The sequence below is a fragment of the Nanorana parkeri genome, unplaced genomic scaffold (genome assembly GCF_000935625.1).
Source record: "Nanorana parkeri isolate BGI_ZX_2015 unplaced genomic scaffold, ASM93562v1 scaffold558, whole genome shotgun sequence".
Taxonomy (NCBI): domain Eukaryota; kingdom Metazoa; phylum Chordata; class Amphibia; order Anura; family Dicroglossidae; genus Nanorana; species Nanorana parkeri.
Genome location: NW_017306826.1, coordinates 410,225 through 428,550, shown reverse-complemented (window position 1 = coordinate 428,550; position 18,326 = coordinate 410,225). Strand labels below are relative to the sequence as shown.

At 37.4% G+C, this 18,326-nt stretch overlaps 1 protein-coding gene across 2 annotated transcripts in view; it reads left to right on the top strand.

Moving 5' to 3' along the window:
* Nucleotides 1-3,649, top strand: part of GLIS3 (GLIS family zinc finger 3) — a 303,011-nt gene extending 299,362 nt beyond the window's left edge. For both annotated transcript variants that reach the window (XM_018562054.1, XM_018562053.1), the window contains 2 exons: nucleotides 1,199-1,381; nucleotides 3,476-3,649. In XM_018562054.1, the coding sequence (XP_018417556.1) occupies nucleotides 1,199-1,381; nucleotides 3,476-3,612 (320 nt within the window). In that variant the 3' untranslated portion in view covers nucleotides 3,613-3,649. The remainder of the gene's footprint in view (nucleotides 1-1,198; nucleotides 1,382-3,475) is intronic.
* Nucleotides 3,650-18,326: the final 14,677 nt, after the last annotated feature.

The window sequence follows — 18,326 nt, the reverse complement described above, 5'->3', positions numbered from 1 at the left end:
GTAATAAACCCACCGTTGGGACAAACACACACCTACAGCCAGGGGGAAGCAACAAGGAGGGGTAACAGGCCTGCAGATATATGGCAGGCCTCAGGATAAAAGAAGAGTGGTCAGGTACAAGTCGGGTCGTTAACAGGAGGGCAGCAGCACGGTACAGGAACAGGATCCAAGAGAGTGGTCGGGTAACAAGCCGGGTCGGTGACAGGTCTGCAGATAGGAAGCAGGGTTTCAGGAAGCAGGGTTTCAGGAAGCAGGGTTTCAGGAAGCAGGGTTCAGGTTTATGGGAATCAGTCAAGTGCAGGCGACGCAAATACTGAGCCAGCTTCCTGACTGCAGTTAGGGCCTAAATACCCTCCCAGGAAGCACCAGGTGATGGGATGATCCGTCACAGCTGGGGCACACCCGCAGGTGAGTACTGGAGCTGCAGGTTCCTTACAGTCCCTGGCTGCTGTAGACACCCACAGGCGAGCACAGGAACTGCAGGACATGGCTCCAGCACCACCTGGGGGTGCTCTGGATCCTGACAAAGGGACATGGGTCTCAACTCTGTGTTTATGAACTGCTCCTAATACTGCTTTTCTAAAAACAGAAGCATCATGAGAGTGGGAGGGGTTATACTTGGCTGGCCAATGGCTTTTTTGATGCCAGTGTCCAATTCCTCCTGTAGGCAGCAGTATAACCTAACTGAGATTATTCCCGATCCGGTGTCCCATAATGAACTTCAAGTAATGGTTTTTAAGGGATGTACAAAAATGCTTTTTTTATTGGTACGGAGAGTTTAAGTGGTTTTTTAGCTAAAATTTTCTTTTAAGTGTTAGTTAAAGTAGGGAAGGTTTAAAACTACTGCATGTTTATTTTTTGCCACCTGTCCTGCCAGGGGAGATTTCCCTTTTTTGCTTGAAAATACAACAATAAATGTGAGAAAATTAGGGGAACTCGTAGGCAGTTGTCACCATAACAGGGAAGAGTTTCCTTTATTTTCTGCCTTGGATAAAGTAAAAATACAAACGGGTAAATACGTGACAAGGGTCCTAACCCTTCCCTGCTTTATTTAAAAAAAACAGTTTTGACTATACATATGCTTTAAGTTTAAATGAGACATCTCCTGACGTTTTGCTATTTCAGATATAACTGCATACATATATTGTCTTGCTGTGTACAGGCAATTACAGACCTAGCACATGCTTTGTCTTTGCAGGATTTTATGGCCAGCTGCAGACATTTTGCTCCCCACATTTCAGTGATCCACAGCGGAACATGCAGCATAGCAGCACATGCAGTATGATGCCTCCATTTGAAGAATGTTTGCCGCACAATGGTGGGAACAAAACAGATTTTGATGCATTTCACAGGGCATTTTCTTCCCAGTCGGGTATTGCAGGTAAGTGCTGCATATTTTTCCATCAGTGTTTTCATCCATTTACTTTTAGTTAGGTTACCTGAGCATTCTAGGAATGATGTCCCCAGCAGCTACACTTCCATTAGCAGTATACTGCCAGTCAACTTTCAAATGTCCAGCATCTTTAATTTATACATTTTCACTGTAGAATAAAAATCACTTTCACACAAGTATAATAATCCAGAATAATCCACAAGATCAGTAAAATCTCTCAAAGCATTAAAGTATGCCTTTCCTAAAGGTATCCATCAGGGACTTCCCCAGGCGAGGTGTTACCCGGAGCAGCCGCCAGATGACACCCCTCTGGGACGTCATCACGCATACGTAAAATATCGCGCACGCGCGTGATGAGGTTACGTGTGCTTACCTGCCGGCGGCCATCTAAGTGATGGATGCCAGCAAAAAGAGGAGGGGACTTTCACCTAGCAGATTAAGGTATGTCGCCGGGTCCCCTCCACTCTCGTACAACTGTCTGGCTCTCGGTTGTAACGTTGACCCACTGGCTTCAGTACTAATCCAGAGCAAGTATCAGGAAAGTCAGAGAAACGTCTTGACTCCTTATCGGCACACTGTTCTTGATTAGTGGCTCAAAGAATTGAAGCCAGAAAAACAATAATAAGTCAGCAATGGTGGCTTCTGTGTCTTTCTAAGGTCTCGTTCACACCTAGGCGTATTGCATATGCGCGTCTGTCGCACGACCGTCGCGCGGTTTTTTACCGCGATTCGCGGTAAAAAAGTTGCGCAACCGTCGCGCGTTTCCGAAGGCTACTTGGCTGTATCCCAATGGAAACGTGCAACAAAACGGCCCAAAGTAGTACCTGTACTTTTTCAGGCGTGGCCCGTTTTGTAGCGCGTTAGGGACGGGCGGAAATACGCCAAGGTGGGAACGAGACCATTGAATACAATGGGATTTATATTTTTGAGCGTTTTGTAGAGCGTTCGTCGAGCGTAGAACACGCTACAAAACGTTCAGGTGTGAACGAGGGCTAAGGATATATCTCGTTTAATATAACCTTAATCCTTCCTCAGCATGCTAGTCAGCATGCTTCTTGATCATATGAACACTGTGTCAGCTATGGCATGGTGATCACATGCATGCTGAAGGCTTTATTGATAAAAATTAAAGCCTTCAGCTTGCAGATGAACAGTGCCAGCTTAAGGCTGCAGTGCTCATCTGAATTGCCATAGGTATGATGCTGTAATTATCAGAGTACAGTAATAAAAATAAAATTAAAATAAAGGAGTTAAAACCATTTTTTTTAGAAATTAGGTGTGTGAATAAATGACCAGTTAGTGTCGATTTGACTAAATCATACACTAGCTCCATATGAATGATTTTACCTTAGAACAGTATCTGTCCCCCTGTTATGTAAGGCTGAGGTGATTTATGAAGGATATTCAGAACATTTGCTAGGCTTTTCTATTCAAGTAAATTATATTTCTGGCTAGCAAGTACACCAGCTCACACATTGTATGATAATATAGACAATTTGAGGTCCGCTGTAGCTTTCTATTAATATGACAGGCAACTGCACATAGAAACACTTTATGTAATGTCTAGATAGTTTATTCAGCGTAATGTGACTTAATAATTCAGGCACCAAGAGAAAGTCAGATTGTTACACAAAATGGATGTTGACATTTCAGCCCTATAATGTTTTGACTTTTTTGAAATGATAATAATTGGAGCAGATCTTCTCAAAACAGTGGAAATTCAAATAATGGATGGAATTTTTCACCCAGTTTCCTATGTTTTCTGCTAATACAGTTGAGATAGGCCTATTAAGATTGCATGACATTTGCTAACATTGGAAGTATATGTTTAAACGTAAACACTATTTTATAAAGGAAGATTGAGCAACTAAGAAAAAAAATGCTGAAAATATGAAAAATGGAGTCTGGTGGTAACTAGTGACATGTCATTTAACTATAGCAAGGTCACCAAAATATTAATTCTGATTGGTTACCTTGGGTTACTGGACAAGCACTGTCAGTCTGCACTACTTTTTCATTATAGGTATATTCGATATCTAAAGCATAATTCTGTCATATTGATCATTATCACTTGCCTTTCAGTTTACGATTTCCCAAGTGCCTCCGCTGGGCTTTTTGGTGACTCTCAACGAAATAATGTAGAAGATACCAGCTTCCTCCAGATTAACATCATTGACCGCTGCCCTAGCCAGCTGTCATCTGTTTACACAGAGGGATGAGATCAGCTCTACCACATCTTTACCACGGGTGACAATCCACTGGGCATATCACCAGAAAGTAATTTGTGTGAACTGAAATATTCCACTCAAAGGGAAAGAATAATAGAGTCTGAAATGTATGCTTTTACAGAGCAAAGTGCATTTAGTCAATTTAGTAGATGTACTAAGAAGAACCAAATTGTTCATGGGACAAATTGTGTTGAGAGAATTTGAAGGCTGTCATTAATTACCTATTCTTCTAAGAATGCTAACTTCCTGGCTATCATACTGATCCAATGGCTTCAATACGTTCTGAGGCATTACTCCGGGACAAGTATCCAAACCAGGAGTTCTGACTTCTCTCTGACTTTCTAATTTTCCTGTTTGTCTTAGGTCAGGGACTCAAAGTGCTGAAGTTAGAGACAAGCAGGCAATTGGTATCCTTCAAGGACTACATCATTGACAGCCCCTGTATTTCTCTCAGAATAAGTTTCCTTTCAAGTGTATTTATTGTTTAAGCTTTGAATTTTTTTGGATACAATGTGGAAGGGATAGAATGCCTGTCAGGGATTATTTCTAAAAATTGAGATCTAAAAAGCTAATCATCCAAAATGTATCCATTTATTAATGTATGTATATGGCTAGGCTAAGCTACAACCTTCATTAATCAACTTAAAAGACAAAGAAGGTTTAAGTGTTTGTAATAGTAGTTCACCAAACAAGAATTACATTTTTAAAATGTTTAATACTTTTAGACCTGTGGATGCGCATACAAAACTAAAAACTCTATAGGTTATATATAGAAGGGGATCAGTAAGCCTTCCCTCCCTATTAAGGTTTATATTGCTGTTTGTGTCCCCTACTTGTTATAACCTGAAACAGAAAACTTCCAATGGTGACTGCAGGTCTAGTGGCTTTCTAAAAGCCAGAAAGTTTAGAGAGATTTCCTCTTACTGTTAGTGTTGACCCTTGTGAAGGGAAATTTCCCTAACAGCGAAAAAAAAAAATTCTGACAGAGGTTCTAAACTTTCCTTGCTCTATCCAAAAGTAAAAAGATAAAAATGTTTGGCTGTTTAGTACGTTACTACACAAATTTATAGCATACATTATGTTTTTAAATCAATCTGTTCTAGCAGTACCTATTATATTATGTAAAGCCTTTACACAATCAGACTTTAGTATACCTATGTAGCATGTAAACAAATTATAATTGCAATACCTGAACACTCTTCCTTTTTACATTGCCTCTAGTATGTAACATGGGTGCCTGAGGTACAGTAGTGTAGTATAGTACAGCGTATGTACATTTTTGGTTGAATTCCTTTTAATTGATTAGAAGCACTTAGGGTAGGTAGGCTAAGAGGTTTAAAGGCACTGAATCAGTATTGCAGTGCTATCAAGGGTAGAACACTTGAATTAAATGTCATATTTTTTGTCACCCATAGGTAACAATTAGTTTTCCTTTAAATGTTTTGGGTGCAGTATGGCACACTCAGTGGACAACATGGACAGTTATTTTCCCAAGCACTTCCAGTCATGGTATCTGATGTCTTTTTGTGCTGTTCATTGTATTAATATTGGACCAGTTGATGTCCAATGTAGAGATCTTCAATCCAATCCAAATACAATAGCTACATCAGTATCTACATATGTAACTATGGGTATCTGAAAAACACTCCATTCACTCCTATACATCTAAAGGATGCTTTTATACCATAACTTTGATCCAAAGTAGAACAAGATAGTCAAAGCTAAGACAAGGTGGGAGTCAAACAGACATATCTTGGTGCTGAATTTCCAAGGAATATAAAATCTAAATATTACAAATATTACAATTATACTAATTCCGTCCAGCTGGACAGATTAATATAGCAAACTGCACAATGTTAAGGTGAACACTTGTAGCTTGTTATAGGATCCTGAAGTTCTAAACTACTTGAAACTACATTATGAGGACCTGTTTGAATTGCAACCATTTTAAGGGCACAACAGAGAGGCTATTTATGCTCTTGGTACCCAACCTGTGGTCCAGGGCTTCTGCAGACAGTAGTCTTACAAAGGGGTTTACTCAGGCGAGTGAAGTAGAATATTTTTTACACTGGCTTCTACTAGTTAAATGACTTGGTTTATTTCTTTCACGCAAACTTCCTTTGTGTTGTCCATCCATTTTCTCTTCTAATTTTTTCTCTGATCTTCTCTGATCTTAAGATTTGAAATATAAAATGTGGCACAAGCAGATTTTAAAGGTGCTGTAGGGAGCACAGATACAGAAACACAGATTTGTAAACCAACTGTCATTTCTAAGTTTCATGAAATGGATCTACAGTCTATGTCTGTCTCCTGATGCATGTCTCCAGTCTCCAACAACTCCATTAGTATGTTCCCAGAGTCTGGCCATCTTTTGCAGCATATCTGCAGGCTTTGTCCATCTCTTGTAGTATGCCTGTAGTCTCTAACTATCTCCTGTTGAATGTCTGCACTCTCTGGCAGCTTTCTGTATCAGTAAATTCGCTGAATAATATGTGTGGCTGTATGGTGATGTTTGGGGCTACACTTGAGGCCCCCTATATCAAGTAAATTGTTAGGAATGTAAGGACTTTTACTTGCCCCCCAGATGCCTGTCTTAACAACAGTTCTACCACTTCTACCACAACACCTTAGTGTAGTGTAAATTCCAAATAAAGGCAATTTTAGTTCTATTGCTATCTAGTTAATGCATTACCTGTGGTGTCCTTAAGTTTACTCAAATTACCCTAATGATTTACAGTACTTACCATTATATCCCCTTGTATCCAGATTTTACAGACTACCTCACAGGGTCAGTGTGAGTGTACTTCCTGAAGCATGTACACTTTCACACATTGCTGCATTAACAGTCACATGAAACCCCTTAATAGGTTGACTATGTTTGGTGCTTCTAAGCAAATCTTCCTAGTATTAAGCATTTTTTACATTAGCCCTTGTTAGTTTGGGAGTTGTAGTATGGAGTCGGTATTTCAGCATCACCAGCAGATGTGTTCCAAGATTGCCAGATTACAGACAAATGGAGCATGCTATACTAGTGCAGCAATGCCTAGATGTAAATCGAACTACCCTGCAGACAGGCAAATGATTTGAATGAAAGACATTGGACCTCTCAGCCACAACACTGGGTCAACTATCTTCCTTACAGCAGTCATTCACAGTGAAGCAGGGCAATTGCAGACTTCAAATAAGGAGTTCAACAATACATTTATACCTACCGTATTTGATAAAGTGGTCCCTAAAATTCATTAGTATACATATTACTAGGTGACATACTGGCCAGGGCTGCATACTCTTCAATCCTGGGGACAGTCTCAAACAATGATGTATGTGACCTTTATAAAGAGATCACATATACTTAAAGAGAGATGAGGTTAGTTTTCCTTACATAAGTGCACATCATTCTTATCTAATTGTTCTGCTGTGAATAATAGTTAAAAATCAAAATTGTGGGGCCAGCTAATTATTAGGCAATAAAACAGGAACTCAACACCTTTATTCTTTCTTGCCTGTGTGAGGTTTTGCGTACACATCTAATGATCCTAATGAAATGGTTTAATTCAGTGACCCTGCCCCAGAGGTATACCTATAATGACAGAGTATATCACCAACAAATCATTTGCTTCTTGGCCCTGGTACGCCATGTTTAAAAAAAGTACAAATACTGCGTTCTTCATAGTTATGCAGTGCCAGGGTTTTTATATTTACAAGTTTATCCATATTTCTTTTTATAAAGTGCAACGTGTGACTAATGTAAGTTTTCTGTTCCAGCAATGACCTTTAACAAATGGAAAACCAAATTCAGTTTGCAAGTTCCATATGAATAAAAAAACTAACTTCACAGATTTGACTCCAGTCACATGGAGCAAAGAGCACTTATTGCAGCAATCCATAACTGCTATTTAGACATTGGCCTCTGTTAGAAATAACTGATTTCTGAATGGTTGCCATGAGTTACTTTACACGGTTGTTCTTTGGAAAAGCTTACTGTGTCAGCAACAATTTCAATCCTTTTTATTTGCGTATTCTGCCCCATGTTTGAATATCCAAAGCCTTCAAAGACATTTATGCTGTTATTTTGAAATAAAACACAGCTCTGTGATTTCTTCCCAAAATCAGATCTAGGCAATCCACGGTGGACACACATTGGGAGCTTATTCCCAAATGGGTGCTCACAATTCTTTTACTGCTGTGCAGGAGATTGTCAGGGCTGGTTTGAGGCCTAGGACTCTGGGCCAATGGAGAGATTTGCTATTGCTCTGGCATCTAATCTGCATATTCCGCATAGGCTTTCAGTACTGAACCAAAGCGCTGCTATGCAGCATGTCCAGCAGTGTACAATAATAAAGTAGTTAGGGTTCCTGCCTAATATTGTACAGTAGTGAGCAACAGCGACCCAGTACTACCACAAATGAAATAACACATGTCCTCAGAGTTAAAGCAGGACTCCGGGCAAAACTTTTTTTAACCCTTGCCGTAGGGGTAACTGCTTGTTTTTGTCTAGGTGCTAAAAAAGAAAATAGCTCTTAGACTGATCCTTTCAGCCTCGCTTCCCCGCCACAGCGGTCTAAGGATCAGGACGTGAAGATGCCGTGATATATTTCATCGTTGCAGTGGAGGAGGAGACAGGCTTAAGGGACAGGATTCACAGCCAACTGGTTTGGGTGGGTACTTTTTTTAGCACCTACACCAAAACAAGCAGTTAACCTTTGCAGTGCGGGAGTACTGCAAAGGTTAACTGCTTTGCAGTTAACTGCTAAAGAACATTTTTGCCTGAAGTTTTGCTTAATGTTTCTGCTTTACAGAATGAAGTGGTCAGCTTAGGCATGTTGCTTATATGACATTTTCCACAAATATTTGAAGCACTTGATAGCTGCCCCTTTAAAAAAAATACTATCTTAGTTTGGTGGTCCAAATATGTGTCATGGTTTGTTACTTTTGTTGCCAAGACAGAAGAAATGGTTTGGCATGTTATTCTTTGTATGTTCCCATAAAATTTAATCATGAGTAAACGTTACCTTCTGTCTTGACATTTGTGTAACAACTAAAATAAGATATAGTCTATGTGATATAGTTTTGTTTTAATTAGTCCTCAATATTATGTTTAAATATCACCAGGCTGTCACTCTGTATCCCTAGGGGTACTCCACACAGATGCACACAAGGAGTGTGATAAATTAATTAAACTGTCTAAGCAGTTAATATATACACTTAATGCTGAAGTACTAGCCTTTAAATATAAAACAAACACATTTCTTATTTATAGATCTTACGTAAAGAAAATGTATAAGCTAGCTTGGTAGATGTTATAAAATCAGACTACTAAACATGCAGTGCTCAGTCCAGTGCACTGGAAATAAATGTATCAAACACATTAATCTGTAGGTGAGGTAATTTTACAAGATAGTTATTACACCCTGAAAAAAAAAATATATATATACAGTATCATACACTATATACATATATGTATATATATATATATATACATATATATATATATACCGTATATATATACACACATACATACATACACACACACACACACACGTGGCAGCTTGGGAATTACTAGTTCCTGACATATGCAGGCCTGTAGAAACAAAGCTAAATGGAAACAAACATAATTCAATTTTTTGCTATCCTCGGATGTTTTCCATCTTTGAAGCTAACTGTTCTATCCCTCCCATCTCATTCTTTACGTTAGTGTTTTTTCTCCCCGCTCTCCTATGTTCCCCTCACTACTGACAGAATCTTGTGTAGCTGATTCCTCTTTGCCATCTACTTTATATGAACAGGTCTTGGCAAGCCTTTCATAGAAGTAATGTTTTGACTGACATAAATAGAGAGCAACTTATGACAAAAACTTTTTTTTTGTCAGGTCCCATTTTTACATTGTGGTACATTTAGCACACACGTGGTAATGTTGCATTAAGGCTATCCATTAATTTGAGAGCACTGCCTAATGCACCAAAAAAGGTTCATGTAGCATTTTACAGCATCCTTCGGCAAGGTGCACTGGAGTGCCATTCAGAATAAATGACACAGTAGCACATCGACATGCGTTACGGAAATACAACAACATGAATGTGGCCCTATGATATCACCAGTATTTAATAAGATAGTGTAAGGTTGTAAAACAGTCTCAACATCCCACTAACACATTTCAAGTGCCAATATACAAATGTCAGCTGTGTTTCTGCGTAAGGTAGGGCCAATCAACCATTTTTGATGAAGTGGGTAGTTATTTATATATTTTAGCTGCTAAAAAGAACAAGCATACAAAGCTGTCTGCAGTCCCATTTTTTTCTTCTCATCTTTTTTTAAAAGCTGGGCGAGAACCAGTAACTGGCAGGAAGATAACAATGAGAGAAATATATCTTCTGTATACAGTGTGCTTGCCATAAATATGCATAAAACATTAGATAATAGTTGAACAAGCTAGACCCTTCCTTAAAAAGTCTCTGATGTCTCCGTATATGTTCATATATACAGTATTTCTGCATACACTATCACTGGGGAAGCAACACAGGGCAATAGTTACACTAATGAGGTGGAACAACGGGTCACTCTTACTGTAGACCTAGAGATATATACCATAGACTATGACAAGTGGAAGTATTCTTGATAGACTGAGGCATGCTTCTGAATTTGCATTCAGTTTACCAGTCACAGTTACTAAGAGGTTGTAGCAGTGGGATGGATAATATAAGTGGGAAGGCACAGTAGCACTTTTTTAGAGGTCATGTTACTACAGATTGGAGGACTCATGCAACCAAGAAGTGTAATGCAAAATACTAAAACTCAGTGTTATGAAAATGCTCTAATTTTTCTATCTACTAAACTTTCTCTATTACTCATATGTCATTATTACTGTAATCCAGGATACATATGGTATCATCGTTATTGCGACCAGTAATCTCAAATGACTTGATCATGGGATTTTATTTAGTTCATAGGACAAACGATGCTTGCACAACACATTAATACTGATTCAATGACTTATGATTTACAAAATGTAAAGGGACTGTACTGTACAGGGTGTTTACACAGGTTTAGCATCTTACTACCATTGATGAGATTCTGTTACTGAAAAAGTAAGACACTGGACTCCTCTGTAATACCTACTATGACAATAATTACAAAGTAGGTGACAAAGTATACACCAAGAGGTTTGCCCTGGTGTACAAAATTCATCTCATTTCATTTCCTGCATCTTTACCAAAATAAAACACAGATCCACATTTTTATATATTAACTTTTTAATTTACCATTTATTTTCTTGTTAGTTTAAGGATGTAATCTATAAAATATTTAATTCCATACCTTCTACCATCTTCAGATTTAAAATTGAAAGTCTGCCACAGGTCTAAACATATTGCCTAATGTGGCAATATAGATACAAAAGCACGCCCTTTTTTGTTAAGCTCCATATTTTTTATGAGGCAAAAACTGTTATGTTCCCTCAAAATGAACACAGTCTGGAAGTATATAATGTTTTCAGAAAAAAAAAAGGATTTTGTGCATTTAAAAAAATTGCAGAGCCCTTTATTCTGCAAAACTCAATGTGTATTTGTTCTGTGTTGATAGAAGCAAAAATGAATGGTATTAGTATATTTTATTTCCAGGTTGAATGTAATATGAGAAAAATACTGCTTTATAGCCACAGGATGGAGCGAAGGAACATTGGAAAAAAGTATGTTTCTCATCTAGTGGCCATAATACAGTATTTTCCTTATATTACATTGGACCTGGAAAGAAATATATTAATAATATTTGGTTTTGCCTCCATTCACACAGAAAGAATGTGCATTGAGTTTTCGCAGGATGAATGGCTCTGCAATTTTTTTATAAATACACCTCAAAGTATATCTAAAGCCTTTTTTTGTAGTTTTTGATAGTGTTAGGAAGAATTATCAACCCACTGGGGAGATTCAGCTTGTTTAATTGTTTTAGTCACCCCATTGTCAAGGAGACTGAAAGTGAGGAAAAAGACAAAATCTTGAGTTGTCACTTTGACTATTGGAGGACTTCCCATATATTACTGTTAAACACTTATAAGAGAGGACTTCCTTCACTTCTGAGAGATTTCTTTTCACTTCCTGATGTGTTTTCAGGACAGAGTGGAAAGGAAACTTCCCCAATGGAACACAGACGGCAGAAATAAAAAAAACCTGAAAGGTGTTTTTACCCTTTTCTACTATATCTACTATATCTACTATATCCAAAAATGTTAAAAAAATGTTAAAAAATGTCTTTAGATATGATTTAACTTGCTATTCAGTTATGTTTAAATGCCTTTCTGCTAAAAATGTATTTATCATCTGTAAGTATGACAAGTTAAATAGCTTGTGGCTTTGGTGTTTGCTCTCATGGATTCCAGAAGTAATGTTTTCCTTCTGGAGTTCTTGACTTTATTTTTTCCACCAAGAAGTCCCACTGCAACTTCTGCAGCAGAGGAGCCTCACTTATGTCATATAAAATTAATATCTGACAGACTATCATCCCCTTTTAAATGCTGCAGCAGGTAGATGAAGCTAGGAACTCAAAAGATCTTGACCAGAGTCTTTACAATTAACAGATAGTGTTACACAAGCATTCTGCATACACTCAAAATTGAAACATCAGTTTTGATTGGACTGACCCAGTAACTATAGTTGAGCCTTACCATTTACATATCTCTACTTAACCAACATGAATACAAAGGCAACCGTCTGTGTTTTCTAAAGAGCCCGGTTTGTTAGCTTTTATTTTTTTTAACACATGGACATCTAATGATTTTGCATGCAGTATTAATGTAGTGTTATATAACGTAATATAAATTGAAATAAATTAATTTGTTTCTCTTCCTCTTGAATCAGAAAACAATTAATATATTTTCAGAGATTACAGAACTACAATGTATACCATTTCATTTCAACGTGTTTTCAAAATAATATTTTTTTTTAAATACTAAAAACCAATCTGTATTGTTTGGGTTAGATTCCAAAGCCTGAGTAATTCATTAGCCATATCTTTACATGATCTGCAAGGTGATGTAGGACAGCTAAAACATACAAGGGCTGATTTAGTGAAGGGGTGATTTTTTCCTCAAAGGTGTGATCATTTTGAATATCAAAGCAGGTCACGAGAATTCAGAAAAAAAATTATTTGCCCTCACCCTGGGTTTTAAAACACAAGTAGCGTGAAAGTTACTCCTTTAATAAATCAGTTTCATAGAGTTTACTTATAAAGAGCTGAAAACTATACTGTACGTGTATATGCACATTTTGTATAAAAGAGGGAAAAAATCAAATATAAAAACAGTTATGAACTGTAAAGAAAGCATTTATATATATATATATATTATTTCCTTAAAGCAGATGTTTTTACTGTGCACTTTTTTTCTATTTTTATGAAATATAGGAAAGGAAACACAAAATTAAATAATAAAAGCTTCTTCAATCCAGAGGGGCTGGAATAATTACACAGACCACATCTGTTAGAAAGTGGGTTATGCGTGTGTGTATAAGAAAAAGGATCAAATCATTAAGACTGTACTGTACATACAGCAGATTATTTTATGTAATGTAGTTTATAAGAAGCACTTTGGGACAGGAAAATGTGGATATGTCTTCTATGATATCATAAAATTCTTGTACATAATTATATGTAATCACATATAGATTTAAGCATCATATATCATACTGTATATCAGAATGATTTTTTTTATTGTTATTATGCATATATTTTGTATTGTAAGTCATCCAATGTTTTTAACATTTTCTATTAATATGTATAATTTTTATGATTTGTCACAGTTATGTTTCTTATAATCGTAAGTTATTTTGTCTTGTTCCATGAAGTTCTTTTTATTGAAAAAGTACAAATGAAGGTTTTGTGCACATTCTACATAATAAAACTGGAAATATGTTAAATCACTTTGCCTTGAGAGCTTCATTAAATATAAGATAAAACTCATAGATCATTAGAACCTCATTAAAACGTTTGCAGCAATAACTACCTGATTTCAACTGGAAATAAAATGTGCTTCTTTTTTTCATATACACATTTGTATTTTTTGTTTTGTCCCCTTTTTTTTTGTAATCTTCCATTGTTTTCAGTGCTGCAATAACTTTAAGGGGCCTTAAAAACTTAAAATGCACAGCTACTGCCCTTCCTTCATTCTCCACGGAAAAATGAAGTTGATTAGGTATTGTTTGCAAAGTCAATTTTTACCACATTCACTAAGCTAAGAGAAATTTCCCTTGTTCATCGTGAAAAGCCTATTTGCCTTTAGTAAATCAACCCCACAGTTTATAAACACTGTTCAGACACAAGATAGAAATAACGCTGCTACATTTGTGTGTTTTCGGTGTCTTTCATCTGCAGAATGGATGGATTTCGATCTGTGTATGATGTCAGTTAAAGCAACCTACAAAAAATTTCAAGACAACACGATGGAATGAAAGCCATGTTTGTCCTAAAAATGTATGCATTACTTTATTGTTTTAAGTAATGACAATATTACTGCCAAATCAAAAGGCCCATAGAATGAATGAAAAGTTATCCTGGTCCTTAACCACCTCCTGTCTGCCGAACGTTGAAAGACGGCCGGACGGGAGTCTCCTGGATGCGGGTGGGCGTCTTTAGACGTCCTTCGTGCTCGCGTGCACCCCCTGGTGCGCACGAGCGGAAAACCGCTCAGATTTTAAACGGCCAGCAATGGCCATTTATATACAAAGTACCGCAGCGCTGAGTACTGAAAAATGGCCTGGACAGAAAGGGGGTGTAAACACCCCTGTCAGCAAGTGGTTAAACTGTATTTGCACTTTTGCAGCCAAATTGGGATAACAGCTATTTCATATTTGTTTTTTGTTCCCTTTCACATAGCATACATACAATACATAGCAAATATTTAAAATGCTTCTTGCAGTTTAAATTGCTTTTACTTGGCTTACAGTTGTGGCTTCTAAAGTGTTACATTTTTGGCTTGCATCTACTTCCTTTGTAATGTTAGGAAGGGTCGTGTAGGGTGAGGGGCTTCTCCACTGTATGTTAATGAGAGAAACACAATCCTCAAATTTCAGCCCTACGTTTTTCTAGAAGGACAGATGACTGTGAAGGTGCTGAGAAAAACCCGGAATTAGTCATGTTGCCTGCTGTAACAAAACATCTAAACGGTAAGAAATATTTTGTTGAAAAATTGTTTTTTAGTATGCTGTGTGAATAGATACACATAACAAACGTATAGAGGGGTTTTCTCACATTTTACTGAAAAAGTGGAAATACACTTTAAGGGATGTACAGGTGTGAGAGCTGAGGTGATTAAAATCTAGGTGATATTTTTGCTGTGTGCATTTTAAACTCAATCAATAAATTCATAAAATTAAACCAATGCTTAAATAACATGCTGTGAATAAAGCTTCTAAAGGGTTACTGATTCACAATCATGTTAAAGCTGAAAAAAATTATTGTTTAAATTTTTAAAACTGAAGTATGCTTTGACTTGAGCTACTGAGCTCTGTAAACCACAGGTTGTTTTCAGCAAAGCAGTTAAGATTAGCCTGATAGACATTTGGAAATGGACCCAGCGCTTTACCTTATAAATGGAAAATAAATGTGAGATATTCATATACAATACTCCATATTTATCTGTCTAAATAAAGCCAAAATTATTTTTAAAAAATCAACTCTTACTCTGAATAATCAATAATAAACCATAAAAAATAAGCAACAAGCATATTTGTGTGTTGTTACCTCTACCTTCTGACAAAACCAGAATGCAGGAATATTGCCATTCTTTATATTAAACAAATCACAAAATATAATTCTAGCAATAAAACAATCATACTGCTATGTTTTTCATTACAGTCACAAACTCCCAGTGTAAGATAGACAGAGTTTCACAGATGCTGATAAGATCTGTAGCTATGCTACTTAATCTGGTGTTTTCCTAGTTAGATATGAAAATCATTGTACCACATCTTTCCCATGCCATTTATAGATTTACAGCCTGTGTAAATTTACCTGGCAGTATGTGCTATTAATGATTTAACGAAAGAGATGGCCAGGTTGTTGGACTGTGACAAAGAATGCATTTGTGTGTACTTGCTGGAGAGCCTGGCATACCTTTCAAGCCACTAACCAACAGTGACCCCTTCTGTGACCGTGACTGTCAGCACAGTGTATGAGCCACTGCCTCCAATGGATGACAAATTTGTCTGTTCTTTTCCCTTCTTAATGGTTTAGTAATTGCAAGAGCAACTCAGCATAGTGCATATTATGTCAATGACGTCATTCATACTGTAATAGGTATTTGCATAATTTACGAGTAGTTATTCAAGAGTGATTTAGTGTAAAAGAATGGTTTCAGGGTGATGTGTCCTATTGTTTGGCTTTCTCAAATTGTTAAACGTTTTTAACATGTTATTGTAAATTCAAAATTCAATTTTTATATTTTTCTATCTGCAGCTCTCCTTAAAATAATACCGGGCAATCCTACCATGAAGGTCCTTTTTTGGACACTTCCTGTAATTGAATGACATTGATCTGTCCCTGTCTCATAGTTGTACTCCTGCATGGTCATACTAACACATGAACTTTCAGTGAAGACTACAAGAATTGCACACCCTATCCAGTGATATATGTGTTCTGAGTGCCACAAGCCTGGTGCTGTTCATTTTTGTTGTGGGGCTTGTAGTGCCAAACACTTGTGTGCATAGTGTAGTTGAACACTGTTTTAACCCTCCTCTATCTAAAGACTAAACCTTAACACCCCCCTACATATAACATTAACAGCCCTTAACCTGTTCTTATCTTTTACACTTAACTCCTTAAAATAAACCCTTAAAACGTTATCTTCCCCTATAATTCTGAAACATTTAAAGTGACCCCTTAACCTTTCTTCCCAAAATACTAGCTTATTCACAACCATAAACTAAGTCCTAGCATTAATTAAACCCTATTCTGCTGCATGCTCACCTTGTCTTGCACCAGCAGCATAACTGATAATAGTAAGCTAGCTGTTGTACAATTGCTTACAGTTGCCAAGATCCTGGCACTAGGATAAGCCGATTGATTTTGTTATATAAAACACATTTGCATCAAACCTATACAGGGGTCACTAAATGGCAGACCGCGGTTTGGACACTTACGGAGTGGCAGTTCTGTCTAGACTGCAATCACTGACCTGCACTGGGTTATTGCTGACTGACAGTGGATACACCAGCCTCTAAGGCCGGTGTATCCACTGCCAGCCATAACCCAGTGCAGGCCCCCTCAGCTTCAGTCATTGGTTGCTAGGACCACTGACATCCTGGCAACCAATGACGTCAGGCAAGCAGGACTAGCTTATCAACTACAAGGAATCTGTGCAGCTGCCCAGATCAGTTACACTAGCCTGTTATTGCACCACTTGTCCCACCTTTGCACCACCCCACTGTGGTGTTTGGGGTCCCCCGCACCCCTGGAGGGACCAGGACCACAGCAGAGGGTGTCACGATGGGGAGTTGGAGCATACCGGGTAATATGTGTTTCCTAATCTGCACTGAGATCAGTAAAGCAGTGCTCTTAGTGCTTCCTGCTTCAGAACTGTCAGAAGCTGGCTGAAGTGCCGGATGAACAGAGGATAAAGCACAATCCTGTGCTTGATCATCTGTATAGGAGGGCAAAGAGAATATAAAGAGAACCAGTCACCTCCAAATGCCATCACATAGGGCATTGCTAACCCCTTTGCAATAGCAAAAGTTTAGTGGAAAATAATCTAAAAAAGGTGATAAAAAAATAGAAAATAATAAAATAAGTAAAAATAAAATAAAGTGATTAAAAGTAAAAAAGATTGTAAAATAAATAAAAAATGGACAAAAAAATGTTAAACCAGCCCTGGCATGGCAGATGTATGTAAATGGGGGGAGTTCGATTAAAAAAAAACATGAGTAGTGCAATGTGCCGGGATCGCACTGTTGACCTACTATATTTTCACTCAGTCAATGTAGAAGATGCATTGAACCTATTTTATAAAGGTGTCTAAAAAAAGAAGTGTGTTGCCCACAGAAATCAAACATGATCTTCATTACATTGTCATGAGTACATTATCAAAGAGATAACATAACTGCTAGAGGCAATACAAACAGTTCTTGTTTTTAATTCTTTTATACTCCATTGTGTTGTTTTTATACATATTGCATTGGTAGTTCTGCACTGTATAAAGAGCTCCAAAGACAAGAAAGAAAGGTTCAACTTATACTATAGGTCAGTGTCGAGTAGGCTGGATAATTCCTCTGTGGGAAGAGCAATGTTCTCCCAATGTATAATAATAACCTCAACAGGCGTATGGCAGCAAGCAATATACAAAAAGCAGTAACTACAGCAAGCAATCAGAACTGATTTATCTAACTAATATAATTTCAGTAAATACTATAGACTACTGTACGTTGCTTATTGTATTAGAATGCAAACCTACTGTGTACTACGGTTTCTGGAAAAATTATAACAGCTTAAGTGAGAAAAAAGTAAGTTGAACATCCATTATTTTTGTAAATGTGTCATAAAACTTCAAAGGTTAAAGGCCTGTCTGCTCTCTGGATGAGGTATGCATAAAAAGCTGGCCTCTGTCCTGTAAACTGACCTCATTCCAGAAGAATGTAACAAAGGTGGCATTATCCACTAACAACCAATTCTAGTTTCTGAAAGAAAAAAAGAAAGGAAATGAAACAAAACAAAGACGTGCACATACA